This window comes from Schistocerca serialis, chromosome 1 (assembly GCF_023864345.2).
Source record: "Schistocerca serialis cubense isolate TAMUIC-IGC-003099 chromosome 1, iqSchSeri2.2, whole genome shotgun sequence".
Classification (NCBI taxonomy): Eukaryota; Metazoa; Arthropoda; class Insecta; order Orthoptera; family Acrididae; genus Schistocerca; species Schistocerca serialis.
The window spans coordinates 243730846-243751380 of NC_064638.1; the positions used below are offsets into that span (position 1 = coordinate 243730846).

Genomic DNA, 20535 nt, shown 5'->3' on the forward strand with positions numbered 1-20535 from the left:
GTTTTCTAGTCTTTCATCATTCTAACAAATAATCTTGTCATCATTAGTTCTGTAACTATTCCTGCCAGTGTCAAACTTATTCTACGCTTAACTTCACTAACCCTACCACAATTACTGGTTCAGTTATCCTCCATTTATTCTCCAGTTAAGTGTTATTACATGTACAACACTTTTCCCACGCTATTCCCAGAACTTAGGCGGCTGCTACTGAGGTCTGTACCACTGGCCGTTTTTAGTGTAGCAGTCTGGCCAAATATTTTCTATCACAATTTAGTTTTCTTGGATACACCAAGAGGACAATACATAATCTTTCTTACCTATTAAACGTTTATTTCCACTCTGGTAGTTTGAATCTATGGATTTCACTAGTAATTGTAACAACACTGATCATTCCCAGCCAACCACCTAAGTAGCGATTGGTGTTCACTTTATTCCGCTCAGTTTGTATAGCTCTGTCCTCTTTCGTCTGCAGGAAAGTTTATTTCTACAAGTGATAGGCATTCCGTTTACAGGGCCATCACGTACACTAACACTCATTCAAAAATGTTCAAAAACTAACATGAATGTATTAAAAATTTTCAAAATAATATAAATAATCGATAGACCAACATGCTCTGGATGCTAGGCGCTTTGTGAGGATTTGTTGGTCATTCAGAAATGTAAAATTTTAATCTTCAGAAATTATCAGAAGGCTATTAGAATGTAATGAAATCTTTGTACTACATTATACACTTGATAAACATTTTATTAAAATACATGTATTTCACAATATAAACAGCCTTTGCTACATGTAGTTGATGACTACAAATCTGCCAATATAATACAAAATTTATAATATTTCGTAAGATGAAAAATGCATGCAGAAAAAATTATAAATATCGCAGCCATTTAAATATATATATTAAAATAGAAAAAAAAAATTTGGTTTAAAAAGAATGTATTAAAACTCCACAGGTTGACACAACTGACTTCATATCCATGGCTGCCATCCTTCCCAAGTCTTCCCTAATATGTGGGGATCTGTTGCTTGCTCAATGAGACACTTAACCTGAAACACAAAATTAATTCAATTTAGATAACTAATCTACTGTGACAACAGCATGAATATCAAATACAAATAATATATAGCATGTTGTCAGTTTTGATGTACATGTTTCTACATGAAAACCCCAATCTCAACCACGGATGCTTATCTCTTCTACACTGAAATATCAAGACCTCTTATCTTGTAACTTTCAAATTTTAGGTATAAAACTCTATCTCAGAAGGAGGTTTCTGCTTCGAAATTCACTGCACTTTTTTTATGTAACAGACTATGTTGGTGATATTTATAACACACTTTGTATAATTTAACAGTATTACAGAGTAGTGAGTACTGTCCAAAACGTTATGAATTGTTCAGGTGGTTAGGTAACATGAGCAGAAGTGTAAACAGATTATCTAAAAATTGTGAGTACAAAAATAGTGAATTATGTTATTTTCAGTAAGAAAACAATCAAGTGTAAGTCTACCATAAAACAAAATACACCAACAAAAATAAGGTTTAATTTGATATGAATTGTGTGATTCTCCCTCTGTCTTATTGTACGTCTTCGTATCAAAGCTTAACATTCATTTTGTAGGTTCTTCTCTGTGTGTGTAGACAGCAATACAATACCATATGCCTATAGTAATTAAACAGAGTTGCCTAGAAGTAGGTAGTATATGAATTTTACATCCAATTCACAAATTTTCTGGAGTTTTCTCTTGATATTGTACAAAACTCAAATGCAAGTAAATAATCATGAATCAAGAGGAAGTACAGCACTGAAGATGGTCCTACAACTATCTTATGTTTCCTGTTCAAAAGTTACATGTGTAATGCCAGCATCTTTCTCACCAGCAAATGAATTTTCAGCGTTTAGTAATTTAAATTTAAGTGATTCAGAATGCTGTGATTTTATATCTGACATATCTTCCTTCTCAGCATTTGAAAGGTTACTGTTAACATCGGTAAACAAACCTTCACTATCAACTAATTTAAATGTAAGCAATTCAGAAGGCAGTGATTTTAAAGATTCATATACAAGTTGTTACCTACTACAGCAAGGGAATCTGAGGGCTCAGAAGTAGGTGATCTGAATCCAACAAGAAAACGGAGTAAGTTGGTGAACAAATAAATAAATAAATAAATAAATTTATGGCAATTACTCACCTATTGTAGACTGATGTGAGACACATGCAACAAAAAGCAGTGTTCACTAGCTTTTGAGCTCGGGCTCTTATTCTAGTGACAAACACACTCATTTGCGCACACAACCACACAGAGACTGCGGCCACAGTGATATGCATTTGGGTGTCTGTGTGGTTCTGTGTGCGAATTTGTATAGTTTCTACCAGAAAAAGAGTCAAGCTCAAAAGCTAGTGAACAATGTGTTCTGTTACACGTGTCTATGTGCTTCACATCGGTGTACAATAGGTGAGTGGTTGCCTTTCCCTCATTTTACTTACTTATCCATCCCTGAATTTCCATTATTAAAAATGAATAAGATGTAGGAAACCATAAAAACAGACAAACAAAGACAATTTAAGATCAGTTTCAGTTGTTGAAAATTAGTTGGTATTGGATAATCATAATCAAAGGAAAAACCCAGCTGAACATGTAAACATTATGAATAATGCTGTGGAGCCAGAATCTATAACTGAAGGAACTGGAATAACATGAAAAACTATGCTCACAAAGGTAAAGAATATAAAAGTACTATGGGTAGAAAAAAAGAGCTAAATGAAATAACAAAAGAACCTCCATGATGCTCATCAAAATTCTGTTGCAAATCAAAGAACAAGAGAATGTGGTCTTCAGTATCTGAGGAGAACTGTAGTCAAATATGAATTGGAAACAATGGAAAGTGTTTGTTGCTACTCTAAGGAAAGAAGTTACACAAAAACCTAAAAAATAGGAGAATCAAGAAAAAAGCATAGTCTCCAACAGAGTCGAAATGACAAGTTAATGCGTAACTTCTGTGACATAGTAAAGAAATATATCTTTCAACTTTAGGAATTGGTCAATGGTCATTCAACAATTGGGTTAAAGAGAGTTTATAGTTTATTTTTTGTCCACTGATCAGTTTTACAATGATTTCAGAAATGTTACATTGCAAATTTATACAAAAATAAACAAATTTATTGGAAATTTGTGATTTGATACATGAAATAATTCTGTAGTAATGTTTCTGGTAATATTTTTACTCTGTGATGTATGATAGACTGCACTGATTTATTTAACAGTCTAGCGCACACACACACACACACACTGCTAATAATAATAAATAATGCATTTAGAAGAACTGAAGACTAGTTTTTTTAGTCCATCTATGTTAAACTTAGTGGATAGAAATATTAGGACATTTATACATCAGTGCAACACTACGTTTTAATCTGTATGCTTCCTTCTGTATTTTCAGCACCACACTTTGTTTTCCTTTTCCTTCTTTCAGAAAAATTTGATATTCAAAATTACATTTGTCCTATGGATTTGCGCACACGTACTGTTTCACCTTATACTAGCATCCAGAGATGATGTGTTTCTTGGGTTTTCTTTTGAAGGTGCTCTTATCCATTATGCTCTTAATGCTAGATGATTGTCTGTTATAAAATACACTTCCTGCAATGGTAGGGTCCCTGTCTATAATTTTCAATCTTTTGCCACAGATGTGGTAATTTCTCTGGTTCTTGTGTTGCGATCATGAAAATCTCAGTTTAGAGGTGCTGTACAATTTAGCATTAGAAGAATTGTTGTCTCATATATGTACAAACTTGTTACAGTTAATATTTTAAATTCCTAGAATTCGTTTCTGCAGGATTCCTGAGGCATTAGCCTTTAGCTATGCATCTAATGGCTTTCTTTTGAAGTTATAGGATTCTTTGTACATGTACATCTGCTGCATCGCCCCATATTGGTATACAGTACATTATTTTGCCACAAATAATGTCTGTAGCACATTTTAAGCAAGGTTTCTGTGTCCACCGTCTAGCACATTTCTTCATTAAAAATATTTGTACTTATTTTGGAAAAGATAACGTCAATGTCGTTTTCCCTTGTCCGAAATTTGTCCATGTCTACACCCAGAAACATGTTACAGTCCACTGATTTTAAGTGTACATCCCCAATATACAGTAGTACTCTGTTCTGTTTCGAAATTTGTAAACATAGTTTTCATCCTGTTGGTTAATAAGTTATTTTCTGTAAAATACCTTTCTGCCATTTGCAAGTTCTCACTGGCCTATTTTCCAATTCTTTCACTGAGTCACTGCATACTAATACAGTTGTATCATCGGCATACATGATCACCGTTTCATTTACAGCAGTGGGCATACCATTTATATATACGATAAGGAGCAGAGATCTTAGTACTGAACCCTGAGCTATTCCATATATTACCTGCAGAGAATCAGAGTAGACATTTCTCTCTGCGTTTCCAGATTCATATTTTATTTCAGTACACTGTTGTCTGTTTTCAACAAAGGTTTGTATAATATCAGCAGCTTTTCCTCTTATGCTGTAGCAGTTCAGTTTCTGTAGAAGAGTTTTATGGCAGACACAGTCAAAAGCTTTTGAAAGTCTAAATAGGCACTAGATACTTTCTTTTGATGATCCAAGGCGTCACTGATGTGTGTTATGAAGTTTGTCACTGCAGTCTTGGTGGATCTTCCCTTTCTAAATCCATGTTATGCCTCATTTAAGTTGTTATGCTTCTCTATGAAGTTTATAAATCTATCTTTAATCACTGCTTCCACTATTTTAGACAGAACAGGGGTGATCATTATGGATCTATAGTTTCTGGGGTCTCCTTTATCCCCTCCTTTGAATACTGGCAAAACTCTACTCATCTTTAAACATTTTGGGAATACTCCTTGCTTCATTACTAAATTTATCAGGAATGCCAGAGGCTTAGCAAGAGCAGAGTATTTCACCATTCTTGCTGAGATGCCATCCTGACCATCTGTAATTTTATCTGCTAGTGCTCCAGTTTTTTTAAGAACTTTTGATTCACCTGTAGGGAGAAGATATAAACTCTCGGCCACCTTTTTGGGGACTTTCCATTCTTTTTGATACTGTTATGTTTTGTTTTAGAAGTTTCTCCACTATAGCTACACAGTGCTGGCTGAAAATATTGCATACCTATTGTGGATCAATCACTTTTTTCCCTTCCCTCATCAATGATATATTTGTATCTTTCAAGGCATGCAATTCTTTTTGGTTTTCATTTAGTTCCAGACTGTTTCAGAGAGATTAAAAGAAGATTGTATTTCAGATTTTTGGTGGCTGGCCTTTGCTCCTCTTACCATCCTAGTGTATGCTTTCTTCTTACATTTTTAAGCCTCATGACTGACCTGACCTTTTCCTTTCTGATGTGTTTCAAAGGGTTCAAACAGTTCAGCTCTTGTGAACCATTTTTTCTTTGGTTTAGCCCTAATACTTCTGCATACTTTAGGACAAACTGTATCTGTGTGTTGTCTTAATACACCGCAGAAAGATTCCCAGCTCTTTTCTGCACTGTCCCCTCTGTACATATCATCCCATTTTTCTTCTTTTAGCAAAAATTCTAGCCTGCTCAGATTTCTAAGGTTGGTTTAGCAACTACATTTTCCTCAGTTTTTTATGTGATCTCGCAGTTCAACTGCTTGTCCAAATTGGTATGAAGCAACAGTATTTGTAACCAGAACTTTTTTTTGTTTGTAGGTATATTTGACTGAACTTGGTCTATTAATGTGCTAGATGTTTCAGTATGTCTTGCTGGATTTGTTACATGAAAGTGAGGTTTGTATGTCCTTATAATGTCTTGAAAAGTTCTTGTGTAGCCATTGCCTTTAAGTTTATGTATAATTAAGTCACCAGCTTTTATTACATAAGTGTATTGTTTCGTGACTCAATGCAGTACCCCATCAATTTCCAGTAAAAATCTTTCAATGCATGGACTAGGTGATCAGTATATTCCTATTACAAGGTATTTTCTTCCCGTGAACTTTATTTATACTGCTGCTGATTCAAAGTAAAATTCTGCAAAGTTTGTGACCTTCTGTGGAGTGCAATCCCCTACTTTTTTGTCTACAAATATTGCTTCTCCCCCACTTTATGCACAGTTCTGCAGTAATATGCTACATTTTTATATCTCATTAGACTGAAGACCTTTAATTCATTCTCCTTTAAACCATGCTCAGTCATTATGAGATATACACAGGACAATTGGTTCAAGGCAGGAAAGGAATGCAAAGATGAAAGGAACACCATGAAAGAAAATGTTTTTAAATTTGCAGTTAAAATTCTGAAGTTGTCATGCCAATTAGTGCCTTTTTTTTGTCCTTTAGTGAATTAAACAGCATTCAAAAGTGATTTTATTAACAATAATTTGAACCAATTGTCAGAATAGATTCAGTTCTAAAACAAACAAAAGAATATAATATTGATTTATTCTGTCAAAAGAAAGACAAATGTAATCTCTGTTATTCTTACACATTACCTAAGATTTCAGACTGTCAGTACACTGCCCAGTGGATGAAGAACAAGAGGGCAAGGCAGAGGAAGTCAAGTGATAAAAAGGCAGCTAAAGCAGGAAAGGGTTTTGTGTTTACCATTGATATACAAGCAGTGTAGTTAGTGTCAGCCATCCAGGGTAGTTGTCTATTTTAAACAAAAGCTGGTGTGTCACAATTTGGAGGACGGTTCAGTGATAAGTTATATTTGGCATGGAGGAGGTGGAGGGCTAAGAACTAATGTTTTTGCACATTACATTACAGATTTTGTGTGCTCAGAACAGAAATCTACTCATTTCAAATGTGTTAAAATTACAGCATAGGAAGTAGTATGACAATAATTCAAAAATTCTTACTTAAAGGACATACCTAAATAGAATGTAATATTGTGCATTCCACAATTGAACGCAGAAAGAGAAACATGATGCTAAATTCCTTGGCTAATGATGTTGATATGATAAAGGAAGCAAGATGTGGTAAATAGGGCCATATAATGTAAAATATGTATCACATGACTATTTTAAAGACTTCTCTGAGTTTCTGTACTACAAATCAGTTAGTCTGGGCAATAAAGTAGGCGATCCATGTGTTACAGACATATTGACTCTCAGATATAATCTGTCTGTAGGTACCGAATATAAACTGGATTTTGAGGGAATTACTTCCAAGACACCACAAGACAGTAATCAAAAATACAAAAACTGCTACAATAGACCAGTTGCAATTTCTGTACAAAAGTATAATGATTTAAAGTGTCTAAAATCAGTTAATGCAAGAGACTTATCTTTTTATGAAGTTCTTCTTTATATTGATGTCAATCAAATTTTGGAAAAAATCTAACTTTTCCATAACTTTTATTTTTCTGTGAAAAGGCTTTAAATTCAAATTAAATTTGTTTTATGTTTGTATGCTCAGTTCTGATAGTAACATTAAAAATTATCTGAGTGCAAAACCTTCTTTAATACGGTCGTAAATACCATACAATTGCCTAAATATATCTTATTAGTAGTATGACTTGTATCAATTAATAATTGTATGTATTTTTTTAGTTTCCTGAACAATACATAGTTTTTAGATGCAAGTTTTTAGAGGCAGGTATGCAAATGTAGGTTCCCTGAAAATTTCGCTGATGAAAACGTCTTGGGTCTTGGAAGAATTAAAGCAGCCTACTTAGATACTGTAGAAACACACTGTGTAACAATCTGAAGAGTTAACTTGATGTTCCATTTCTACTTTAGCAGTACATTCATTTACAATAACCATCATCTATTTGTTATCTATTTATACAATCCACTTTGAAATTATTCCTTACATAAAAACCTATTATTTACTGTAAAATCAAAAATATTAAACTATTATTTTTATAATTACTATGTCACTGTATTTATCTACTTTTCCCCACACAATGAAGACTGCAGTTGAATTGGCTGTAAAATTTCTCCTTTGGGAGCAAGGTGTTCTTATGATAAACTAATAATACAGTATATAAGTATGTACCTGATCATGTGGTGTTAAAAGTTTTCTACCAAAAGTATATCTCAGTGTCGTACTCGGTCCCCACAGAACTGTTCGAAAATTTGTAGGATCTGAGTGTCCACTTAGTAGCTCTTCTTCTGTAATCACTGCTGGACTTATACCTTCAAATTTTTTTCTTGCTAACTCCACTTTCTCCCTTGAAAATCGCTTGGGATCACCTGTTGAATGAATAACACAAGAGAAATTATACAACAACAAACTACCTGCATTTTAACTATCACAAACTACAGGTATAAACTGATGTGGCTCACTGAATTCTTATCTTTATTTTTTCCCTGTTAGTAGTAACATTATGACCACAAGGAATCTTTCTAAGTATCTTTAAAAATAAAAGCTAATTTCCTGAAGAACATTAGAAAATACAGAAAAATCTGCAACATAGGACAGTGTTTATGGGAAACAAAAGCCATTTATTGTTTTGCAGTAAGAGAAACAAAACCTGAAGTGAGGAATTGAAATAGAAGGTACAGTCCAGCATTACTGATTTCAGTACACAATCAATCTCTGTTAAAAAAGTTCAAAGAATGAAAACTCTCTAAAACACACAAAAAGTAAGTAGGAGAAATGAAACAAATATTGCTATGAATGTCACTTGCAAAAAGGCACAATTTATGCAGAAGTCAACAGCAAAAAAGAATCACTGACATCTACTTCACTTAAAGTTTACTTCCAGCACATTAATATGTCGTGGTATTATAGAATCCTAAGTGCTCCTGCAACACTTCTTGACATTGCTTTTACTTTAAGATTGAGCGTTTTAATTTTTCTCATCCAGTAATTTCTAAGTATAAAGATGTGTGTGTTTATAAAGAACCCCTCAATGTTATGGAAGTATTTAGTTTAGAAAAATTATAAAACGAAGCACATGACCAAATTTTATTCAGTTAATTGCATGTTTCGCGGACCACATATGTGTTGTGTCACTATGATATGGAAGGTGTGAAAACAGAGCTATATGCTGATCACTTACACGATCAGTTTTACATTTATATTGATGGGTACTTTGAAGTTAGTAACAAGTTCAATTCAAATATCATTTGTTGAGATATCAATATTGTTCCTGTTTTTAATGAAATACAGCATATCTATGCATACTTTTACAGCCAGCCAGTTTTGATGTACAGTTATCCTTTTACATTCACATACGAGTATATTAACACACTGATAGGCACTCTGAAGATTCTGAAGATATTTTGAGGATGTAGAGATCTGATATTATTGAGAAATGTAATGACACATCTGTATATATTGATTATGGTACGTTGAGAGGAGAGAATTGTGCCTGGTATGATGAAATGGTGAAACTTATGTTTTCTGCATTAGCATGCGATTAGATGATGAGAGAGTAAGAAGTGACTTTGGAAGTGAAAGTGTGACAGATAATACACCTAATTTTAAAACATTTACTTACACTAAGATGTTATACAGGCCATTTATTTTGTGAAAGTTGGTGTAAAAATGAAATGATTTACACCATTTATAATGCCTGTAAGTAGATAAGATTTTGGGAAGGCACTGTTAGCATTAATAGTCTGACTACACAGTGACACAAGAAGACAAACTGGCATTATCATTACTTTATCTGAAAAGTCTCTTCCAAAACACTTCACTTGTTTCTCTGAGAAATAAAACCTTATCAGATGGAATTTGTCAAGGATTGATATGGAATAAGATTTTATTTCTAATTTGATACACTACTGTTTTACGTGAAAAATATGGATCAACACTACTTATGTTTGAGAGAGAAAAGACTTTGCCTTTCAGCAGCATACAGTGCTAACTATTAAATTTAGGTATATTCATTTTGTTTAACATTTTCTTGCAAACAAACACACTAACTACAAATAGGATTGATGGTGGAAAATACTAAAATATTTTTTTAAAATTTAAACAAATGGGCTGATTCCCTGACTCTGTAATAGGATTAAAAATAAATTAATTTTTCAAATCTTGGAAACAAGCAAACGCTGTGAATAAACTAACGAGACAAATATTGAATTACCCCTGAACTGAAAGCCCTTGCATCTTAAGCAATTTTGGAATGTCAATTTTGAAAAAAGAACCCATGAGTAAACACTGTTCCCAGTATTTATTTCAAAAAGGGAATAAATCTTGTGAAACATTTAATCTTTTGTAAAACATGTTTTTCATTGCATTTGTTAATGGATACCACTTTTTAATTTATTCTACATCATTTGTCTTTGAAACATTCATCCTGAGTTGTGATATAAGAGATTTTGTACTGCCATATACACGATTTTATAATTTACTCTATGTCATGTCTGTATTTTGAAGAAATTGTATTCTGTATTACACTGTATATTTTTTCTAAATTGTATTAGATGCTTTCTCAGTAATTTTTTCCACGTTACGTAATATTTTGATGAGAAAGTATTCTGATATTTAGCATATGTCTTTCTACACATTATTACATGTTTCCAGAAAGAGATTTTCACTCTGTAGCGGAGTGTGCGCTGATATGAAACTTCCTGACAGATTAAAACTGTGTGCCAGAGACTCGAACTTGGGACCTTTGCCTTTCGCGGGCAAGTGCTCTGTCAACTGAGCTACCCAAGCACGACTCACAACCCACCTTCACGGCTCCAATTCTGCCAGCATCTTGTCTCCTACCTTCCAAACTTCACTGAAGCTCTCCTGCAAACCTGCAGAACTAACACTCCTGAAAGAAAGGATATTGCAGAGACATGGCTTAGCCACAGCCTGGGGGCTGTTTCCAGAATGAGATTTTCACTCTGCAGTGGAGTGTGCGCTTTTATGAAACTTCCTGGCAGATTAAAACTGTGCGCCAGACCAAGACTCGAACTCGGGACCTTTGCCTTTCACGGGCAAGTGCTCTACCAACTGAGCTACAGAAGCATCACTCATGGCCCGCCTTCACAGCTACAATTCTGCCAGTACCTCGTCTCCTGTTGTTTAACAATATTTTTCTATATAACATGTATCTTTTGAAATTTATTATTGTGTTTAGATATATATTTTTTGCATGTAAAACAAAAAGTTTTTTTGTGTTAACCAATTTTTCAAAACAAGTCAGCTCATTGATGTGAAAAAGTTTTTTCAGCTTTTTGCTCTTAAAACTGTTGCTCAGTTTCTGTATTATGCAAATCTTTCAGGGGATTCTGAAGTTTCATAGTTGATTTCACCCACATCTTAAGTCACAGACAGAATATTCATTAACCAGTACTAATGTTCAGATACTTATACTTGTACATACATACTGAATTTACTACAAATACATGTAACCATAGATGCAAACAAAAGACCAAAGACAGTAATATAAAACACCCGGACATGAATAAAAGTCACCTTAGGGAACTATTGTCATAGTAACTATCGGTATGTAATAAACTTCTACATATTGAAATGTACCACTGACATTGGTAGGAATGGATAAGATAATTTGGCTCTTTTGCAAAAACATGATCACAAACAATGAGTAATGCAATATAATTCATCAAACGTTCCTACCATCATATTTCAATGTAATATTAAGCCAAACATATTTCTATGAAATAGTTTTAAACTTTTTGTGTGCTCAGAACTACAGAAACAAGTTAATATGATAAAACTGTACAACTCATGGTGAGGGCATTATTAGCAAATGTAAACAAATCTACATTTCTGATAACCAAGCCAGATATATAAGTTTTGTCTATATAATGAAATTCTATGTTTAATTTCATCTCTCAATACATGGTAGAAACTCTCCTTATTAATCAGCATGGCCATAAATAAAGAAAGAAGTAACTGAATTGCTGTTAAACTGAGCATCTAGTATTTCACTATGTAAACATAAAAGTACTGTGACCTTTGTGTTTAACAACATGTAACTGTATATTAGAAATATTCTGCCATCCAAATTCACTCAATGTAAAACTTTTAATTGTAATGCACTTAAGTCTGTTTATAACAGTTAATACATTGTAATGTTTACTATAAATACTGGCAGATATTTGTAGCCAGCAGGTCAGTCTTCTGTCAGATTACGATGCGGAAAATATAATTGTTGTTAGTCCTAACAATGTGATGGCAAAAAGTGTATTTAAAATGGTGTGTCTCTCAAATTGATTATTATACATATCACACACAGTCTGCAGATCAGAATAATTTCAGATTATCTACAAGAATCAGCTGTTGCAGCAAAGAAGAAAACAAGAAGATAAGTATTTGTACTTCGCTGAATTTACGCCCCGGCCTTCCATGCTGCAGTTTGATCACTTTTATTTTATTATGCTGCACATGAGTATCTGTTTATCTTACTATTAGTGTATAAGATGTAGTCTGCTTACTTTGCACATTTCCTGGTGATTTCCTCTTTGCATAAAACAGCCAATCTAATGATGGTTCCTGAACAAATACCTTCATTGTTGCCAATAATATCTGGTGGTTATTACGTAGCAATCGCAAAACGTGTACCATTGTCTCTTCTATAACTCCTGAAATTTCATAGAAGTCATCAATGTTACAAACGAGCAAGATCTGACATCACAACATTTTAATAGTGATTTTTCGAAGTGAGATATTTTTGAAGTGAATGAGAGAACATAATTTTCACAAATATGGTCACTCATTGGTTAAACAACCATCACATAAACACATTCAATTTTATGGACGTGTAATCTATGTCATTTCAGCATTTGCTTGATTCTTGTTATTAACTTGTGTATATAGTGAAAGCCTCAATTGTAGATTGGAAGCAGAAATTGTGTTTTTTATAGCTTGTAAACATGTACCTGTCAAACTCGAAAAACCAAAAATTGGGAGAATCAGTTTTAAAAATCGGGAGGTATACAAATGAGCAAAAACCGTGGGTCAATTTCTATATAATATTGAGACAACTGATTTGAGCCTTTCCCTGTAATGTCGCAAAGCTATATACTAGCTATAAAAATGCAAATGAAAATACTAGAACTACCCGAAACAATGATTCAAAAAATAAGGGAAAGTCAACCACTTACCTGTAGCAGAAACAGTTATAAATGATAACAACTATAGGATATAAATTACAGTCATCTTCATTGCTACTATCTGTTGAAATAGAAACTGGACAATCTTTAAAGGGTTCTATGGTTTCTTCTTCTTCCTTTTTCGCTCTTTCTCCTATAATATTTGTTCCTGCGCAATTTTTTTTTCCAGCTACATTGCTGTCTGGGAACATTTGTCTGAACAGGTGACTTGTAACCTCAAATGACTGGAAAATTTTGTTCTAAAATAAATTATGTAAATAAGTGTTCAGAATTTATAATCCTGTCACTTCCACTTTTAACACTGAATTCCATTTTTTTATTGTTATTCACACACTTAACATTTTCTTGGTCCTTTTTTGATTTCACACGTTTTAAACATCATTTCTTCCATCTTGTGGTGTACAAATGTCACATCGGCAAAGAGTATGAAATACAAATGATACACCTTTCCTAGACTCTATAGTACACTGAATCAAAATATTATGAATTGATGAATAACTTACACATGAAATAAACATTTACACAAAAACAAAGCCTATCAAGGATTCACATAATAAAATAACACTCTTAGTCATCCACTCTAAATATTTATACTGATTATACAAAACGTTGAATAATGAGCGAGTTCACTTAAGCATAATGACAACACTTGAACACAAGACCAAACAGAGCACAACCATATGCACATATTACAAAATGTGCAGGAATGAGGAATCCCTTATTTCTATTTATTTCTATAAACTTCAATCTGTATATTGATAAGAAACAACGATTGAGCGAAGGAATTCCAATCATGCCCCCCCCCCCCCCCCCCCCCCAAAAAAAAAAACATGCTTTGAGAATCCAATGTCTTACAGGGAGAATCTTGTTCTGGATGGTATGGTTGCTCACTAGTTGTTGTCTAGCATAGAAGTGGCAAGTGATGTACTGCACTGAATCCACCTGTCAGCTGATGACTGTCAACAATGTGGTGTCATTACTATGTTGTAGTACACAACTCCGATGGTATTACTGAATTGAGATAATCATGGTAAATCCTTGATAAACTGGCATATGAAATTTCGAGTGCCAATATGTCCTTGGAGATAGTGTGTATCATGGTTCAAATGGCTCTGAGCACTATGCGACTTAACTTCTGAGGTCATCAGTCGCCTAGAACTTAGAACTAATTAAACCTAACTAACCTAAAGACATCACACACATCCATGCCCGAGGCAGGATTCGAACCTGCGACCGTAGCGGTCGCTCGGCTCCAGACTGTAGCGCCTAGAACCGCACGGCCACGCCGGCCAGCAGTGTGTATCATCTTGGGCATCCATACGAAAATATGCTGATATTGTGTGCTTTGAGCTAAGTCACTTAATTATCATGCTGACAAGCAGTACAAACGAGGTATGACTACACTCCAGCTAGACTGTTGTATTTACTGGGGCCACAGGAGTGCTCTCTCTCTCTCTCTCTCTCTCTCTCTCTCTCTCTCTCTCTCTCTCTCTCTCTCCCTCTCTCTCTCTGTCCACCACCTCTCAAACAAACTAATTATTTCTAAATCAGTTGCTCATGAGTGTACACTCTCTAAAGACTTAATTACCTGTCAATTGCCATAAATGCAGATGTTAAATGTATTGACCAAAATATATATTTTGAAACACAGTTATCCAATGGAAGTACAAAAATTAATGCAAAATATTCTGTTCCTTTTTCAATAAATTACCTGAAGTCTTGTGTGGTTCCATTAAGTTAACGATATGCGGAGTTAACCTGAATGGCATAAGTTCTGGCACTGGGAGGAATTCTGTAGCTGTTCCAAATGCATACCCAAAGTCAACACCTAGGCACTCTCCACTGTGAGGAAACACCAAGCAGTTGCCAAGGTTTCTGTCACCTATACCAAGCAACCACTGACCAATACACATGGTTGCGTAACTAGAAGCAAAGCGGTGACGTTTTGTAAAGAAGATTTCTGCTGTTGTGCTTACATTCCAAATGACACGCCTGTGAAAGAAAGAAAAATAGAAAACAAAACAAAAAAGCACTTATATTATCTAAGAATGGAAAAACACTTCATCTGAATGTAATAATTACAGAAATCCAATAACAAGAGAAACATTCAGTGTTAATGAAACCTGCAAAGGTTTAAAAGCAAACACTCACACTTCGCAAATCTGTAAGTGCCTACACTTATTTACAAACATCTTCCTGCAAAATGTTTGTAAAAATAAATGATAACCAAATAATAAACAACACAAAACAATATGTAACATAATTTGTTTATTTAATTACTGGGAGGAAAACTGTATGAAATCTAGTTTCCAACAAATGGAATAGTGGTTCTGTGACACACAGACCCATGGCTCACCTAACTGTTGCCCACAATGGAAGACAGGTTACCAGGAAATTTTGAATTGCTCTCATTTTAGAGTATAAAACATAGTCTAATAAAATGTTTAGCACTGAGGATACAATGTTATCAAACACATCTTCAGTGTTGGGAAAGGAAGACTGGTATGTTTCGATGAAGTTGGGATCTGTGCTGGAGGTTGTGTAGCTACTGGCAAGGGCATCCAAGCCAGAAAGGTATTAGCATAGGAATAGACAATGTCTGATCCATAATACGCAAACTGAAGCCGACCCATCTAGAGAGGTCAACCATGATTCCAAATCTGCTATCAAGAGAACCAAAAGAAAACTGCCCATTCACTGCACTCAAGCACTGTGGGTGCACATATTAAACATGAAAAGAAATAAAGAGGGAACACATGAATGAATGAACTAAATGATGGCCTGGTGTGGGAGGATAATGAGATATCTAACATGCAACATCCAGGAAATGTCAGAGAAGCAAACTGAACTATTATAGAATTTGAGAGAACAAGGCTTGCTGTTTCGGAAACCACAGAGACAAAGAAGGAATGAGGTGTGTAAACAATAATATGATGAAGTCTCATAAATAGTTCAAATGAGGTCAAGCAGAGGGTGCAAGTAAAAGGAGTAATAATGGTGTATGGAAACTTTAGACAGGGGTTGATAAACTGAAGTTCTAGACAGACATAATATTCACTGTTCATATCCAAGTGTGAAGGCATTCAGAACCAATATGTTTCACTGCGATATGGTTAGTAAGTGTGAGAGGAAAACAGATATATGATTTCATTCATAGTTGTTATTTTTATTTTCTTAGCAACTGTAGTATCGCAGGGCCTTATGCTTCTGTGAGGAAGGTATTGACCTCTTCTAATTCAATATTAAATAAGTTCTTTGTAATACACTTCTTATACTTTACATACAAGTTATGGCCAAGTTCTTATGATTTATATTATCCCAAATTGTGCAGATGTCTGGAGAAGACCGTTTAACCTGTCACAATCAGTAATGCAAAATAAACATAATTGTGCAACCAATGACTGAATTATATTCTGAAATACGATATAGTTAAGTTTTATGAAGAGCTTCAGGATATATAGTGGATGTTGCTCCTGGAGAAGTGACAGTGTAAAATTATTTTAATGGCAGTGTCAGAATTAGCCAATGGAGAATGGCAATTAATGAATCTTAATCAAAAACTATTGTTGGTTTTTGTGTGACTGATGTTCTAGTAATGACAAATACAATATTCACACAGAAGAAGAACCATCTATAAACAAGAAAGTAGCACAACTGGAATTAACAATTTATAATACTACTTATATGCTGAGAAAGAAGGGTCATTTAAAGACTGTAAACAACTACAAAGCAAATATTTTGACTGTATTTGCATCTTATATTGAGCCTACACCAGTGTAATGCTAGTGTATAGTGGATGGTGACAAGGCTGTAACTAATTGTACAACACAATACACTTTATGTTCTCATAATATTTAGTAACATTGGTTAAGTACATTTTGTCAATGCGAGTTTATTGATTTATTTCAATCTTTGGAACCCATATTTCTCATGTCACATTTATTTATCTTTGTTTAAGGAGTTTTCTGGTCTGGAAGTTTACAAAAATCGATTTTTTTATTGCATATTTCAATACCTTATATTATGGAGAACATGTGGGCAAAACCATTTTGCCCATAAACTATTTCATATGTCGAAATACTTGGTCATCAGACTGGCACTCAGACTTGTATACAAGGATCTATCAATCGACAATTTAATGGAAAGATGTGTTGGTGTGAATACTCAAAACTCTACAAAGAGTCCATTTTTGAAGATCATGGGCATTCAACTTAGCAACATGGAGTATGAATTCTGCAAAATGTGCAATGCAGACCGCCTTGTATGCTCAGAGCACTGCTCATCTACAGAGAGCAGATCTGCAGCCAAGAGGAAGCGGTGCATGCGAACAAGATTTATGAGATCAAGGAAGTAATACTGTATGCTCCAGGCATCACAGACTGATGATAAGTCCCAAGAAACTGACACAAACCCTTTCAAAAACTTAAAAAGTGATTTCCTAAAAAATCACATTTTTTGCTGGGTGTTTGGATTGTCGAAAAAGAACTCATCCAATTTTGATGCTGCTTAGCTATTTTCATAGAGAACTGAACTGGCTGTGGTCAGAATCACTAAAAGTTAAAGAATTTTCAAAATACCAATTTTTTTATGAACCTTTGAATGCCCAAAAAGGTCAGTTTTTTTGCTATTTTCAAAAAGCCGCCATTTTGAAAAAAAAATCACTTTTCAGAGGTTTCAACCGCAGCTATGCTCATATATTTTAATAATTTTTTGGTCTGGTCGGCTTCGGACGACTCAATTACCTGAACCACGTCCACCACCCTACCAGTGCACAGCGCACTTTACAACCTTATGTGCCACTTTCCTTAGTACCCTCTTGTGCTGTGTGAGTTACCTTTTGATTTCACCTTTTAAGGAGGGGGAAAGGGGGGGGGGGGGGGGGGAAGAAAGTTGAAAATGGGGTAAAAATCGGACGTCTAGACCACAAAATGCCCTCAATCTCAAAAAATATTTATTTTTATTTTCTACTGAGAACACTGATTATCACTTGTGGCTAATTGCATTGCCACTTAGCAGTTATTGGCAGAGAATTTTGATCTTAAAATCACACAAAACTGTTAAAAACCCACTGTAATTTATGGTTTCCAAAACTAACTGATTGCTGAAACTTAAAATGAAATTACTATTAGTTGTTAACTATTTTACTTATATGTCATATGTGAGCAAATATTGACATGAATCATGTTCTGTGAGCTATCAATGTAATCTTTGGATTAAGTTACTCTTTCCATAGAGGGGTGATTTGGAGCAGTGGAGAAGAGGAACTGAAATGGAACTGGTCTCCATGTGGATTGTATTGTCAATGTATTAAGAAATGTGGAAAATGGTATTTAAAAGTGAAGAATACACACTACAGTGATATCAACTGGTGTTTCATTTAAAGAAGTTATATTTCACCTGATTACTCAAATTTGAGATCAGCATTATTGACAATTTTATTGGATGAATGAGTTATGCTAGAATACTGAGAGCAAGAAGAGGACAACATATTGTTCATAGACACCTTCACAATCCAGACACCCCCTTGGCGAAATCATACAACGATTTATTTTCAGGACAACGAGAAACAACAAATACAGCCAGAATCAAAAGATGAGTATTATTTACTATGACTGTCTTTCATTATGTATATTGATAATGAATTAGTTCTTGCACACATGCCCTGCAATTTCTCCTCATCAATTCTATTTATGGTGTCCACCAACAGGGTAGCATTAGAATCTAAACAGCTGACTTTTTGACTGTATTTGCTGCGGTCATCTTCAGGGAATTGAACTGCTGGGTTTTGGGAATGGTCCTGTCTATTTACACCACCTTATTTCAGTTATGTAACATTGTGGTAGATCATTGGACAGTTCCAAGTCTAAATGCCTTTGTGCAATGGATAAAACTATAGGAGAGCTTGGAGCAGAAGTCATAGCTCTTGACCACAATGAGGACACAGCCAGACAGCAGGTGCTGGTCACTGAACTGTGTGATCAGCTCCTTTGTCTTCATACCTTGAGTGCCAATATCAGGCCATACCACTGTGCCAGGTGTCAGCACTCTGGGGCCAGCATTCAAAAGCCACTCCAGAACAATGCACAACTACCTTCCATGTTGTTGATGCATGCCGCCAGATGCCAGCCATTGCCCTGTTCCAGATGGTTTCAAGTGACACCAAAGTGTCATGCCTTCCCCAACTGTAATCACAAGGAAGCAGTATTTAACTATGGCCGTACCAGCCTGTAAGCGTATGCAACCAGTTTGCGCCCCTCTGCACTGTCATCACAACTTTGTCACCAATGCACCGCAAAGGAGGGACCTCAGCCTGTCTGCTCAGCTCAATCAGCCAACACTGCTCCAGCCACCAACTTTCATGATTGGTCGTCACCTCCAAAGTCCAGCCAGCAATTTGCAGTCACATTCTGGGCAACACTGTGACCTTCCACTTCACTGGCCAATGTCACCCACTGCCTGCTCCATACTGCAGCTGAGCCACATGCAGTGTCCACACCGTCGCCAAGTCAGAGTGCCATGACGGTGCTACACTGTGTAAGCACCAAGGACACAACCTGCATCTGTCTGCACCTCCAGCCATTACCTCGCTGGGCCTACACTGCCAAATATTATGTGAAGAAGAAAATGCACTTAACTGACTGTACTAGCAGGATGTAATAATTAAACACTTGTGGAGTTCCTTCTCAAGCCTGTCCACAGCCACTTCTGAATAGTTTCTTGGTGGAATCCAAGCTGTATAAATTAGCAAAGAAGCAAATAAAGAAGTATTATATCCTCACACAGACCTGCTTTTGCTGCTTGTCAGAGAACTCAGCCCACAACCAAACATTTTTTATCTATTAAACTAGTGTCAGATCAAAATTATGGATGACCAGAAGACTGGTGCCAGTGCCATAGTTCTGTAGTAGCACATTTCTGGAGAGGGAGGTAAATAGGGATGTGGAAATGGATTAATAATTGCTTGAATAATTGGAAAAACTAATTGAAAAGAATAGTTGAGAAAATTTTGAAGGTAATTTATGAATCTGTGCACAATCTTGGGTGAACTTTAACTGATACCAATATCAACAGATCTTAAATATCATTACATTCAAGGTCAACAAACATAATTTGCATTATATGCTGCTACCTCCAGTAGTGTGCGGTACCAAATAATCACCACAACCATTGAAATTGCTGAACTGTCTACAAGTTCTTAAACACACGAAGCACAATATTTTTTGTATAAGTAAACCAAGTTCAATAGGTGCTTATCAAGTCTGCACATTAATTCTATTATGTTTAGTCTTGAGTGTGGTAATATTGATGCAGGAACGCTGTTCCAGATGTGGCGTTAATTATTCTTATCTGCACCGAACCTCTTGATGTAGGATCTCTGCAGCAAGTGAAATAATGAACAGATAGGAGCTGAACTTGTAACCAAGCAAATAAATATTCATTTTATAATTGCTTTTTATAATACTTTTAATGAATGGTTAAAATACAAGTCTTTAACAAT

The 20535-nt window shown here is 35.0% G+C and overlaps 1 protein-coding gene across 1 annotated transcript in view; it reads right to left on the reverse strand.

Annotated features, from left to right (window-relative positions):
* Positions 1 to 752: 752 nt before the first annotated feature.
* Positions 753 to 20535, reverse strand: part of LOC126463715 (DNA-dependent protein kinase catalytic subunit-like) — a 475012-nt gene continuing 455229 nt past the window's right edge. The window contains exons 50-53 of the mRNA XM_050096185.1: positions 14749 to 15029; positions 12360 to 12506; positions 8011 to 8207; positions 753 to 1048 (exon numbers count right to left, since the gene is read on the reverse strand). Coding sequence (XP_049952142.1) covers positions 971 to 1048; positions 8011 to 8207; positions 12360 to 12506; positions 14749 to 15029 — 703 coding nt within the window. The 3' untranslated portion in view covers positions 753 to 970. The remainder of the gene's footprint in view (positions 1049 to 8010; positions 8208 to 12359; positions 12507 to 14748; positions 15030 to 20535) is intronic.